Source organism: Diaphorina citri, unplaced genomic scaffold (genome assembly GCF_000475195.1).
Source record: "Diaphorina citri unplaced genomic scaffold, Diaci psyllid genome assembly version 1.1 scaffold2300, whole genome shotgun sequence".
Lineage (NCBI taxonomy): Eukaryota > Metazoa > Arthropoda > Insecta > Hemiptera > Psyllidae > Diaphorina > Diaphorina citri.
Genome location: NW_007379724.1, coordinates 26,928 through 41,636, shown reverse-complemented (window position 1 = coordinate 41,636; position 14,709 = coordinate 26,928). Strand labels below are relative to the sequence as shown.

At 39.0% G+C, this 14,709-nt stretch overlaps 1 protein-coding gene and 1 long non-coding RNA gene across 2 annotated transcripts; both read right to left on the bottom strand.

Moving 5' to 3' along the window:
* Window positions 1-473: 473 nt before the first annotated feature.
* LOC108253607 lies at window positions 474-5,282 on the bottom strand. The gene is made up of 8 exons (XM_026830405.1): window positions 5,232-5,282; window positions 4,900-4,977; window positions 4,512-4,716; window positions 4,012-4,146; window positions 2,707-2,940; window positions 1,963-2,127; window positions 1,391-1,467; window positions 474-754 (listed from the first exon to the last, which is right to left on the bottom strand). The coding sequence occupies exons 1-8, from the start codon at window positions 5,280-5,282 to the stop codon at window positions 551-553; spliced, it is 1,149 nt and encodes a 382-aa protein (XP_026686206.1). The 3' UTR covers window positions 474-550.
* Window positions 5,283-6,063: 781 nt separating this feature from the next.
* Window positions 6,064-12,094, bottom strand: LOC113471327. Its single transcript, XR_003394069.1, has 3 exons — window positions 11,698-12,094; window positions 11,338-11,507; window positions 6,064-6,282 (listed from the first exon to the last, which is right to left on the bottom strand). It is a non-coding gene; the product is annotated as an uncharacterized LOC113471327 (long non-coding RNA).
* Window positions 12,095-14,709: the final 2,615 nt, after the last annotated feature.

Sequence of the window (14,709 nt, the reverse complement as noted above, 5' to 3'; positions counted from 1 at the left end):
AATTTAGTTTTCCTTAACTTACGTGCAGTTTTTCAACACTAAACACACTCGGGGTTTGGTACGTCTGTATTTCAGGCAGCAGTTGATTCATTTCACTGTCAGAGATTGTGTGGCAGAACTAGGAATAAATGAACTTACGTGTAGTTTTCCTTAACTTTCTGAGTTTTTTTTCATTTTATCTTTACTTTGAGTATTTCTTTTAATTTTTTCTTAAATTAAGTGTAGTTTTCCCTAACTTAAATTTATTTTTTCTTGATTTAAATTTAGTTTTCCTGAACTTAATTTTAGTTTTCCTTAACTTACGTGCAGTTTTTCAACACTAAATACACTCGGGGTTTGGTACGTCTGTATTTCAGGCAGCAGTCGGTTCATTTCGGTGTCAGAGATTGTGTGGCAGAACTAGGAATAAATGAACTTACGTGTAGTTTTCCTTAACTTTCTGAGTTTTTTTCATTTTATCTTTACTTTGAGTATTTCTTTTAATTTTCCTAAATTAAGTGTAGTTTTCCCTAACTTAAATTAGTTTTTCTTGATTTAAATTTAGTTTTCCTTAACTTACGTGCAGTTTTTCAACACTAAACCCACTCGGGGTTTGGTACGTCTGTATTTCAGGCAGCAGTCGGTTCATTTCCGCGTCAGAGATGGCGTGGTAGTCGTGTTGTTGTATCAGAAAGTCTAAGGACTCTTCCGTCCCAGCCTGGGCTATTAGGGTGAGGAGAAGCGTCCTGTCCAGTACCTCGGTAGTGAACAGTAACTGAAAGAGCAATAGAATAAAATATTAATAGAATAGAATAGGATAGAATAGAATAGAATAGGATAGAATAGAATAGAATAGAATATTAATAGAATAGAATAGAATAGAATAGAATATGAATAGCACAGAATAGAATGGAATAGCGGCCAAACCGTACATTTCTCGAACGCCGGCCCGCGGACACTTTTGATCATCAATAATTATTTAAGCTGTCTGCAAAATTTGAGCGACCTGTGGTTAAAGGCAAAGGTGGTGAGAAGCGCTACTGATAATGATTGTTTATCTAAGGAACCAGCTGATTTATGATCAGGTTACAGTACCTCCACCCCCACTGGTCGTAAGAAGCGCTACTGATAACACTGATGTTGATTGTTTATCTAAGGAACCAGCTGATTTATGATCAGGTGACAGTACCTCCACCCCCACTGTCACTATCAGCAACAACAACCACCCAGTAGTCAGTTCCCATGAAAAGAAGCCTAAAGAGTAGGCGAAACTCGAGTCGGGTGAAAACAATCTAAGTAGCCATTAATAATATAAACGGTAAGAAATAATGTTGATACATAGGTAACATAGGATGTCTAATAAAAACCTAACAAATAATCACGGATAATGATACTCTTGATAATAACTCACCTTGTCCATCACATTGGCAGACACGGATCGAAGACTGGTCAGAAATTCCAAGTACGCATCGGGGATCGAATCCCCAATTCCATACCTCGGCTGGGATCGAACCCACGCCCTCCTGATTACCAGGCGAGCGTCTTGACCACTACGCCACCGAGGCAGGTAATACATAGAATGGCATGGAACAGAATGGAATACAGTAGAATGAAGTAGAATAGAATGGAAGAGAATAGAATAGAATAGAATATGAATGGAATAGAATAGAACAGAATAGAATATGAATGGAATAGAATAGAACAGAATAGAATAGAATATGAATATGAATGGAAAAGAATAGAATAGAATAGAAAACGTAGACATGCTCTGCAGTCCACTCTATTTTATACTTACCCTGATGGACAGGTTCTTCCAGGAGATGGTTGGACAGCTGGTCTAGTAATACGGGGGTCGCACATTTGATGCTCACCAGGTAAGCTTGAAGACGTAGCTCGATGTTTTCTTCCGTGTTTAAGAATAAACCTGTAGGAGGGAAACATACAAGTAACAATGAAAGGAGAGAGCGAAGGTCGAATCCCCAACCCCCACTCTGAGAGACTTGCTCAGAACCGCGAACTGAGGTAGCAATTGTCTCAACATGGAATCATCTTCATGGGTGGCGCTAGATTCTGTAGAGGTGTCTAGGAGAGATGTGCTGGGGGTTGCATACACTAGGGTGGTGAAAATGCCACTTATTTGATCATCGTCTGAAAATTGAGGAGAATTTCAAGTGAAAACTGAGGATAATTTCAAGTGAAAATTGAGAATTTCAAGTGGAAATTGAGGAGAATTTCAAGTGAAAATTGAAGAGAATTTTAAGTGAAAATTGAGGAGAATTTCAAGTGAAAATTGAGGAGAATTTCAAGTGAAAATTGAGGAGAATTTCAAGTGAAAATTGAGGAGAATTTCAAGTAAAATTGAGGAGGATTTCAAGTGAAAATTGAGGAGAATTTCAAGTAAAATTGAGGAGGATTTCAAGTGAGAGGAGAATTTCAAGTGAGAGGTTTGATAGAGGGAACAGTAAAAAATATTGATTAGAACTTGAAAACAAAAAATACAAGCCTAAGTATCTTATCAACGATGGAGGATAAAAGTCCGGTTTCTGAAGACCTAGGTCGACCAGGTTTGGATAAGTCCTTCTATGGGGACAGACTGACTGACTGACAGACAGACAGACAGACACCGAAGCGAATACAATAGTCCGTCCACTATACCTTTTATTATTAGTAATAATAAAGGAAGGACGGACTAAAAAGCGACTGCCTTTGTAAACAATCACAACTTACCATAGGATAGATCCAGTTCGTCAGAGTTTCGGGTGACCAGATGCGTCAGGCGTTGCTTAACCAAGATGCTCGCCCCTTGCATACCCTGAGAGAAGGGTTTCAGCACATGTGTTTCCTCACATTGGGCGCTGGACAGAATGCGTGAGCTTGGTGTAAAGTCCTGCGCACAACTTTGCTCACTCCTAAAACATAAAAGAATTTTTCTAAAAATATTGTTACTGAACGCAAAGTAAACTAGAAAGACACATGGGACAAAATCAAAACTAAACCGGTACAATAGCGCGATCTAGCGTGATTTACTAGAACTTGTCACTTCGTTCAGAAGTTCTTTACCCCCTTCTCCCAGTCTAGTTAGCTTGGTTGGTAGTGCGTCTGCCTTATAAGTGCTAGGCCGCGGGTTCAATCCCGTCCAGGGTGGATTTTATCCTGAACGGGTAAGGTTCGTTCTTGGAACGGCTGGCTTTTCACTATCCTGTCTTCCTTCTTCTTCGATTTCGGGACGATAAGACCTTAGCAGTTACAGTTCCCTCTGTCAAACGATTAAACCTCTTGAAAAAAAAAATCCCCCTTCTTCTTCTACCACGCTTTCTAAAATAGGCGGGTAGGAGAAGAAGTTATGGTCCCTAAAAGTACAGAAGTAATTACAGGGATGATGAAGAATATGTAAAGAATGAAAGAATAAACTTATTATTATTGTTACCTACATAAAAGCCAGTTGTGCGATTTTCTCACTACTTACTGGTACCTATGTAATTAATTAATTATCTAATTATGTATACAGGGTGTTCAACCTCAAAGTGCCCCATAGGAAATTAACCCGTAAAAATCAGTTTTTTGCCCCATAAAAGCCCCCAATGTCAGCTCCCATGGCGTAGTGGTCACTGCGCTCGCCTTGCACGCGGGAGACCCGTGTTCGATTCCCGGCGGGGTCAAGAAATTTGTATAATGCAAATGTTTGATTCCGTGACTGGCCGTTACGGGGCCCACTCAGCCTCGTGTGGAAAATGAGTAGCTATGTAATATAAATGCGCATAGCGACCGGTGCCAGCATGGTAGGTAATTGGGAGCTGGATTATTGCGATATATGTATTTGGAAAAATCCTACAATGCTGCAGTGAGCACCAAAGTTGTGATATAGTAACACAAAGAAAAGACATTTATTTATTTATATACATAAAAAAAAAACACATAATGGAGCTCTAAGGGTTAGGTGGTAGAGAACGCCTCTTGCGTCAACCGCGCCTAGTGGTTACCTTCCACTCAAGAGTCTATTACTTAGGTAATATTATTATTATTATTACTTACCGAGGGCATTAGAATTGTGTACATCAGAACAGGGGACTTTACGAAGAGACCGTATAGCGTTGAGTCTGACTTCCAAATGACCAATAGGCTCGAACATGCAGGATTTGAGATTGGATGTGTAGATACCAGCATTACCTGAAAAATAGAGACAATGGATATTGAGTTAGCATTAAAGCTGCGTCCACACATAGTCGACCGGCCGTCGATCGACATCGATTGACTTTAGCAGTTACAGTTCTCTCTATCAAAGCTCCTTCAAAAAATTAAGAAATGAATTGATTTTTCACGAAAATCAAGCGAAAACGAACCTAAAACAAGGCTGTAGGAACCAGTTTTAAACTGTTAGAGTTCCCTCTATCAAACGTCCTTAAAGAAATTAAAAAATCAATTGATTTTTCACAAATCAAGCGAAAAAGAACCCAAAACAAGGCTGTAGGAATCAGTTTTAAACTGTTAGAGTTCCCTCTATCAAACCTCTAGGAAAAAAAACCCCTACTCACCTATAGCCTTAAGTGTAGCACTCGTCACCAAAGTATCCTTATTCGTGTACGTTCTACAAAACGGAGGCAGACTATAATCCAGCGCTCGCATTATAGACCGAACTGTCTCATCCTCTTGGCAATCCACAGTAGAACAGTAGCGGTAAATTAGACTGCCCAGTGGTAGTAGGGCTGCCACTCTGACGCCATCACTCTTGGATAATTCCTGAAGAAAAACAAGGAAAATTACAGGATTATAGCTAGGATATTAGACTTTGAACTGCCAGAGTATTTAGACTACCATCAATATAAATGACAATTGAATAGCAATCTGAAAAATAGCAATTGAAAATAAAAGGACAAATACTCTTAGAATATTTTGAACAGTCTCATCTTCTTGGCAGTTTACAGTAGAACAGTAGCGGTAAATTAGACTGCCCAGAGGTAGTAGAGCTGCCATTCTGACGCCATCACTCTTGGATAATTCCTGGGGGAAAAAACAAAGAAAATTGCAGCTAAAATTCCCACAAGTGCAGTTTACCTCAACTTACGTGTAGTCTTCTTAACCTAAAGTGTGTTTACAAATGCCAAGGAATGAGCTATTAGGCCATTTTCCTAAGAGTAAAATTAACCTAAAGTAAAATCACACTATTTGGCAGAGTACCAAATAGTGTGGTCTTGGACAATCAGTACCAAAGAGTCTGATCCAAAAATAAATTTCTCATCTTCTTGGCAGTTTACAGTAGAACAGTAGCGGTAAATTAGACTGCCCAGAGGTAGTAGAGCTGCCATTCTGACGCCATCACTTTTGGATAATTCCTGGGGAAAAAACAAAGAAAATTGCAGCTAAAAGTCCCACAAGTGCAGTTTACCTCAACTTACGTGTAGTCTTCTTAACCTAAAGTGTGTTTACAAATGCCAAGGAATGAGCTATTCTATTAGGCCATTGTCCTAAGAGTAAAATTAACCTAAAGTAAAATCACACTATTTGGCACAGTGCCAAACAGTGTGATCTTGGACAAACGGTACCAAAGAGTCTGATCCAAAAATAAATTTTGACAAATTTGGGGTTTGGTGATGGGCTTTTCTGATGTTTGCCAAAGAAAATTGGGAATTTGATGGCAAATACATTAAAAAAAAGTCATCCATCAAGATGAAAAAAAAATAAATAATAATAATAAAAATAAAAAGTGACAAATACTTGGCACTATAATGACTTTAATAGCAGGATTGTCATTTACTGAGCTCTTCCACTCAACCGGAGTGTAGTTTTCCCTTACTTAAGTGTAGTTTTCCTTAACTTCATTTTAGTTTTCCTTAACTTACGTGTAGTTTTCCTTAACTTTCTGAGTTTTCCTTTTCATTTTTTCTTTACCTTGAGTATTTCTTTAAATTTTTTCTTAAATTAAGTGTAGTTTTCCCTAACTTAAATTTAGTTTTTCTTGATTTATGCTACGACACAGGCCACATGCGTCTAATGTAGCAGTTGTTTCATTGCTACGAAATAAAAACGGCGGTGGAACACTCATCTTAAAAAAGAAAAAAAAATTGTCCTAGACACAATAATTATACCTACCTCGTAATGCAGACTATCAGGCCGAATACTCGTAGTCTGGAACGCTGATAGAATCCCTCGCTTCACATTCAATATGAACGTCGGGTCAGAATCGAACCCAGGACACAGCCGATCCACTCGGCCTTGATTGAACCAGAATCGTAAAGGCTTTGCATCTAGTTGAGCCCCGTATGGGCCAGCTATGGCAGAGTCTACAATGAGTGTACTGTTCTTCAACTGAAACAAAAGATTTTTTACTATTAGGTAGTTGTTATTACTAGTGGTTCACCCGTCTTTGAACAGGATCAGCACAGCATAAGAGGCAGGACTCTGAAGTGCCACCATTTTGAATCAGGATGGAATGTGACAAATTGAAGTAGCCTATGTCACCCTCAGTACTGTTCTCAACAACCACAACAAAAAAAAAAAAATCAAAATTGGGCAAGCCGTTTTCTCATGAAAAGAGGACTTAGTGATTACAAGACAGGCTTGCTAGGTACCCTGAAAGCTAACTATAACTTGGGCTGGCAAAAAAAGTGGAATTTAAGGTGTATTTTGCCAGCCTGGTTAGCTTAGTTGGTAGTGCGTCTGCCTCGTAAGCACTAGGCCCCGGGTTCGATTCCCGCCCGGGGCGGATTTTATCCTGATGGGATAATGTTTGTTCTCGGAATGGCTGGCTTTCTCCTATCCTGTCTTCCTTCTCTCTTCGATTTTGGGACGATAAGACCATAGCAGTTACAGTTCCCTCTGTCAAACTTCTTTTAAAAAAAAAAAGGTGTATTTTCCTTTTGGGACCAACCTCAGTGGTGCAGTTGTAATTTCTTGACCCCGCCGGGAATCGAACCCGGGTCTCCCGCGTGCAAGGCGAGCGCAGTGACCACTACGCCATGGGAGCTGACTGTGTGATCCTATAGGGTCGAGTGAATTGGAACACATCACATGCATTCAGGCACACTCCATTGGTCAAAGGTCTAGAGGTTTATCTTGCCCTTTCGATCAGAGTAAACCTAGACCCTTAAATAAATTTAAATCAATAATTTAATTTGAAGAAACCGTAACAGAAAGTGGACTCGGACTATTCAAATAACTGAGCCCACTTGATCTTAATGGCGACACTTTGGGAAGCGCTAAATCATTATAATCAATCATTACCTACGTATTAAGTTGATAATTTAATTTACCATTTAACGTGATATGATACGTACGCGTTGTGCTTGATACAAAGGCATTCTTATTTCTAACTACATAATATTTTTAATATTTCTATAAAATAGATGGAGAGTCATCCGAATAGAGAAACAAATTAAATGAGTTTTTTCTTCTTATTATCCTCTTTACTATTGCAACCTTGCTCAGAGAAAAAAGCAAGTGTTTTTGCCCAAATTCCTATCGGTAGGTACTCGAGATATTCAAGGTGGTTCCTTAAAAAAATTAAAATAAAAATGTTTGGACCGATTGCAATACCTACATTCTTTCTTACTGTAGAAAATTCAAAATCAGTGTTCCATCCATTTCTTTTCCTCCAGTTTACACAGTATGAAAAATACCCACCGTGTGAACCAAGCTTTTTTTACTTCCAAAAAAAGTCCGGTTAAAAAATTCGGCGTGTTTTTTTCATCGTGATCACACAAAACTCGTTTGTTTACAAATCACACCAAAAAAATACGCCTTCTTTGCCGGTTTTTCGACAAATCGACAGATTAAACAGATTTGAAGAAACATTCTGAAACAAGAAACTTTTCGATATTTCGATCTCGAAACGAGGTTTTCCGCTAGCGCTATCCGCTTTTCCGATTCCTTTTGTGTATGAATGTTAAATTAGTGTAATTTTTCTGGTTTCTGGTAATTTGGCGATCTTAGTCACCCTCTAAATTTGTTTAGTACATTTTAATTGTTGTGTTGATAATGCCCAAGAACAAGAAACTTTCTGACAGTGAGGCTAGTGCTAGCTCTGACGAAGAAGTAAAGGTAAGCAGGTACTCCTCTAGATAAGTACGTACTCCTGAAGTGCCTATAGATCGGAGGTAACTGCTCCATGTAATCTAGAGGCAATCCAATATCCTAAAAATGGGAATCTCACACTGAAGGGAAAGCCAGTGGTGATAGTCCATTGAACAGTCAAGGTCCCAATGGATTACGGAAGCAACATATTGCCCATCTGATGAGGGACATACTACGGGATGAGAACACATCCCAGGTACTTGTGCAGAAGTCACGTCCGTGGAATATTGCTACCAAAGGAACTGGCACAAAGAGCAGTGACCAGTGTTATAGGGTTAGGTTAAATACAAAAAGGAGTTTTCACATTTAGAGCAGTGATTAGTGTTATTATAGGTTTAGGTTAAATACAAAAAGGGGTAATTATGCAGAAGTCACATCCGTGGAAAAGAAAAGCGCCTTTTTGTATTTAACTTAACCCTATAATAATACTAATCACTGCTCTAATTGTGAAAACTCCTTGCATTTAACCTAAATTTAACCTAACCCTATAATACTAATCACTGCTCATTTGTGCCAGTTCCTTTGGTAATCTACAAAATTAAATTTAATATTCTGTTTGCAATTTCAGAAGAAGGTGAAGAAGCCATCGAAGAAAAGGAAGGCTGTTTTTTTTTACGTCTAAACTAGTAGGTTGCCAGCCTTGTTAGCTTGGTTGGTAGCGCGTCTGCCTTGTAAGCGCTACGCCGCGGGTTCGATTCCCGCCCGGGGCGTATTTTATCCTGAAGGGATAATGTTCGTTCTCGGAACGACTGGCTTTCTCCTATCCTGTCTGCCTTCTCTCTTCGATTTCGGGACGATATGACCTTAGCAGTTACGGTTCCCTCTGTCAAACCTCTTAAAAAAACTAGTAGGTGATACTTGCCTATCAAGTTCAAGTTTTTGACACACGAGTTACGAGTACCTTTTCTGTCGCGCGGTCTTAAAAAATCCTATAAAATCCTAAAAGTCTTAAAAATCCTATAAAATAATTTCGAAAAATTTCTATCCATTTTTCAAATTAACTTCTAGTAGACAAGATTTATTCCATTTAACTTTTAGTAGATGCCATGAGTTTTTTTATTAACTTGCCTGTAGTGGAAGTACAGGTTTTTAGTATTTACTTAGTTGACGTTATAGGGATATAGGGTGACTCAGTGAACGAATGAAGGAGGTTCAAAGTTTTATTTTAATTTATTCACGTAAGAGATTTGATAGAAGTAACTTAACTGCTAAGGTCTTATCGTCCCGAAATCGAAGAGAGAAGGAAGACAGCTAAGAGAAAGCCAGCCGTTCCGAGAACGAACATTATCCCATCAGGATAAAATCCGCCCCGGGCGGGAATCGAACCCGCGGCTTAGCGCTTACAAGGCAGACGCACTACCAACCAAAACTAAGCTAACTAGGCTGTTTTTTTTTACGTCTAAACTAGTAGGTTGCCAGCCTTGTAAGCGCTATGCCGCGGTTTCGATCCCCGCCCGGGGCGGATTTTATCCTGATGGGAACAGTTCCCCCACAAAAACCCCTTAAAAAAAAAAAAAAAAAAAAAAAAATAGGTAGGTACCTAGAAAACCTAAAAAAAAAAAAATGTTCGAACCTTGAAAAAGAAACCTTTCAGGAACTTGAAACTAAAAGTACCTATAGGTAAAAAAAGCGAATAGGGTAAGGGTACAAGTAATTTTGAATGAATGAATTTTGAATGAATGAATAAATATTATTGAATTTTATCAAAATACCTAATACCTACTTAGGTAGACGTAATAAAAGAAAAAGAGCGTAACTTTAAACATCAAACACGTAATAAAATTCACCCATGACGAATAAGCTTTCGATCTTTTTGTTTTAGTTTTTCGTTATTTTTCACTCAAAATCCTTAATTAATTATTAGGTAGCCTCCACAAAAAGAGTCTTTCACAATATTACCTCTATGTCTATGGGTTTAAATTTTTTAATCAACTTTATCAGAAACAAAAATTCAATGAAATTGATAGACAAGGCGATCATCACAAACTGTTTTTGTTGAACTTGCTTCTGATTATCGACGTAACTCAAAGGTCGGAGGCTCTCGTTATCATTCAATGAAACACGGGACTATTTTAGATAATTATAGAGGTACCTTACCTTCTATGATGATATTGGACATCAGGGCCGATGTTTAGGTGTACATACATTATTTGCATTTGTAGATATAGATACAGTATATATCGAATTTGAACGACGGCGCCAGGCCGAATTTCATTGATGAGGCCGTCCCTGGAAAAAAAAATCATAGGTATCCCATGTAAAATAGGATAGAAAAAAAAGATGGTAAAGAGGGACCAGCTGATCAGCTAGTCATCAGGTGACAGTGTCTACACCCCCACCACTGTCACTATCAGCAACACAACAACAACAACAACAACAACAACAATAACAACAACAACACCTACACTCAGTTTCCCTTCAAAATGTCTATGAAATAGACGAAATTCCGTTTCGGGATAAATAACCAACTCGTAAGTATCCATTTTCATAAATAACCCAAGTAAAATAGAAAGATGGTAATGTTAAAAGTCGAGAAAACCCTAAGGAAAACCGTGAAAAAGCTCTTCAAAGTTTGGAGCCAAATTCCAGCGATTAGGTAATCAGCACCCAGCAACCTCGTTAACCGAGTGCATCTCAAACTAGATTTGCACAGGTGTGCAGGTGTTTCCCGAGACCTCCCTCCACAAAACTTGCGATCAAAAAGGTACCTAATTTCCAACATAATTTAAAACGTGTAGACTGTAATCACCCCCTTGTGCGCCTTTTTGAGCAAGCTAAGATAGGGTAAGTATACCAAATATTACTCTCTTTGACCCTCTCAAAGGGAGACAAATAATGGGACACTTACCTACCCAAGTAACCAAAATATAGAATCCGGGTAAAACCGAGATAGAATCCGGGTAGAACCCAGATAGACTCCGGGTGGAAAAGAGCTGGATTGTATCCCGATTCTACGCGGGTAGAACCCGTGTAAATGTCCCCCCCCCTCCCCCCCTAACCGACTATAATCCAGTTTCTGCCCACATTTTTATACCCATGGAAGTTAAAAATCCAGATGTAGGTAACTTTTCTAAAAGATAAAAACGAAATCATAAACTTACCTCTAACGATTTTCTCGCTACGAACCAAAGCCAAATGACCACTCAACGTGCTCAGAATCAGCAAAATACTAACGAATCTAAAGATATTCGTCATTTAGTTAAAAAAAAAAAAAAAAAAAAAAAAAAAAAAAAAAAAAGAACTGGTTTCACATACAAAAGCTTAAAGAAAGGAAAATGCATTTTAACTTACCTGTAAGCTGAACTCGCATGGTGTCAGAACTGAAATGATGACCGTGGTGTCCAATTTAGTGGAAGCATGCTCGTCACTGTTACCCACTATCAGCGTTTTAACGTGAGTCTCATATTTGTAGATATAAGACTTCCCCGGTTCATACTTGAACGTATTGTGCTGCTGATTTTCTGTGGATAAAAGAGAATATCTCTAGTAGCGCATTCAAACTTTCTTGATTTGGTGGGGCAAAGTGGTACCACACTCCTTAATAATCATTCAGAAGCCATGACAACAAAATAGAAAGACAGCCTGACAGCTCCTTCTTGAAACAATTTTCCATTGTTGTGGCTTCTGAACATGGTACTTTGGGTAACATACCTTATTGTATTGGACACGATACTTAAAAGAGAATATTTTTTTAGTTCAACTACATGGTGTGGACTGAGAAAAATGTAGTTCTACTCTTCTACCGTTTTACGGACTGCTTTACAACTAATATTGGCAAAAACAGAAATCAGAGGAACCTAAAATCACCCAAAAAGTCGTAAAACTTCACTTTTTATGACTTTTTTCTTTTTTTATCTTTTATCAAAACTTATCAATATTTAAATTTTGGCGCCACTGTTTGTTTAACCGTTGTTTTTTAAATTTTGGCAGGAAAAGGTATATTCAGACGATGCACATTTTTTTAGCCGGACTTTTTTACTGCTATGAACTGATTGATGACGTCACGTCTGCTCCTAAAGGCCCGTTTCCATTTGCGAGTTTCATCCGATTTTTTCTTTTTTTTTCCGAATGTCCTTGTAGGCAATGCAATTTAAATGAGAGTTCCCACCACACAAGACACTATTTCTTTTTTCGAACGACAAGTTGTAACAGTAGGTACCTACAGCTATAACAACACCACTCACATTATCAGGTAGACTTGACAGGTACACTTAGGTAATCAGGTCCGCCTGTCAGGTCTACCTGAAACCTGAAGAGCACTCACATTATCAGGTAGACTTGACAGGTACACTTAGGTAATCAGGTCCGCCTGTCAGGTCTACCTGAAACCTGAAGAGCACTCACACTATCAGGTAGACTTGACAGGTACACTTAGGTAATCAGGTCCGCCTGTCAGGTCTACCTGAAACTGGGAAAGGACCAATCCCGTAGAGGTGGGGCAGATCCTGGGCTTAAAGACGGAGAAGTAACGTTAACAACAACCTGAAACCTGAAGAGCACTCACATTATCAGGTAGACTTGACAGGTACACTTAGGTAATCAGGTCCGCCTGTCAGGTCTACCTGAAACCTGAAGAGCACTCACACTATCAGGTAGACTTGACAGGTACACTTAGGTAATCAGGTCCGCCTGTCAGGTCTACCTGAAACCTGAAGAGCACTCACACTATCAGGTAGACTTGACAGGTACACTTAGGTAATCAGGTCCGCCTGTCAGGTCTACCTGAAACCTGAAGAGCACTCACACTATCAGGTAGACTTGACAGGTACACTTAGGTAATCAGGTCCGCCTGTCAGGTCTACCTGAAACCTGAAGAGCACTCACACTATCAGGTAGACTTGACAGGTACACTTAGGTAATCAGGTCCGCCTGTCAGGTCTACCTGATACCTGAAGAGCACTCACACTATCAGGTAGACTTGACAGGTACACTTAGGTAATCAGGTCCGCCTGTCAGGTCTACCTGAAACCTGAAGAGCACTCACACTATCAGGTAGACTTGACAGGTACACTTAGGTAATCAGGTCCGCCTGTCAGGTCTACCTGAAACCTGAAGAGCACTCACACTATCAGGTAGACTTGACAGGTACACTTAGGTAATCAGGTCCGCAACTTAAAAAAAAAAAAAAAAAAAAAAAAAATAGGTAGGTACCTAGAAAACCTAAAAAAAAAAAAATGTTCGAACCTTGAAAAAGAAACCTTTCAGGAACTTGAAACTAAAAGTACCTATAGGTAAAAAAAGCGAATAGGGTAAGGGTACAAGTAATTTTGAATGAATGAATTTTGAATGAATGAATAAATATTATTGAATTTTATCAAAATACCTAATACCTACTTAGGTAGACGTAATAAAAGAAAAAGAGCGTAACTTTAAACATCAAACACGTAATAAAATTCACCCATGACGAATAAGCTTTCGATCTTTTTGTTTTAGTTTTTCGTTATTTTTCACTCAAAATCCTTAATTAATTATTAGGTAGCCTCCACAAAAAGAGTCTTTCACAATATTACCTCTATGTCTATGGGTTTAAATTTTTTAATCAACTTTATCAGAAACAAAAATTCAATGAAATTGATAGACAAGGCGATCATCACAAACTGTTTTTGTTGAACTTGCTTCTGATTATCGACGTAACTCAAAGGTCGGAGGCTCTCGTTATCATTCAATGAAACACGGGACTATTTTAGATAATTATAGAGGTACCTTACCTTCTATGATGATATTGGACATCAGGGTCGATGTTTAGGTGTACATATATTATTTGCATTTGTAGATATAGATACAGTATATCGAATTTGAACGGCGGCGCCAGGCCGAATTTCATTGATGGGGCCGTCCCTGGAAAAAAAATCATATCCCATGTAAAATAGGATAGAAAAAAAAAGATGGTAAAGAGGAACCAGCTGATCAGTTTTCAGGTGACAGTGTCTACACCCCCACCACTGTCACTATCAGCAACAACAACAACACCTACACTCAGTTTCCCTTGAAAATGTCTATGAAATAGACGAAACTCCGAGTCGGGATAAATAACCAACTCGTAAGTATCCATTTTCATAAATAACCTAAGTAAAATAGAAAGACGGTAATGTTAAAAGTCGAGAAAACCCTAAGGAAAACGGTGAAAAAGCTCTTCAAAGTTTGGAGCCAAATTCCAGCGATTAATCAGCACCCAGCAACCTCGTTAACCGAGTGGATCTCAAACTAGACTTGCACAGGTGTGCAAGCTAGACTTGCACAGGTGTGCAAGTGTCTCCCAAGACCTCCCTCCACAAAACTTGCGATCAAAAAGGTGTAGGTAGGTACATAGAAAAAAAAAACTAAAAATGTCATAAGGGTCGCCCCTGGCATCAATTACTCCGAGATTGGGAAGCTTACAAACTATAAAGCAGGGTGCACGCAGAAGTCCCTAAAAAATGAACATAGAGTGGTTTAATGAACTAGGTATAAAGGAGAGTCTACACTACAGTCTCTAGCCTACCTAAGGCCAGCCACTCACCATCAGGAGTATCAGGTAGACCTGATACTCCGCCTCCTGATACTGCAGATCAGGTCCGCCTGTCAGGTCCACCCGATAGCGTGTATGCACAGGTATCAGGTAGACCTGACAGGCGCACCTTGTGTACCTGTCAAGTCTACCTGATAGTGGGTGGCCGGACTAAG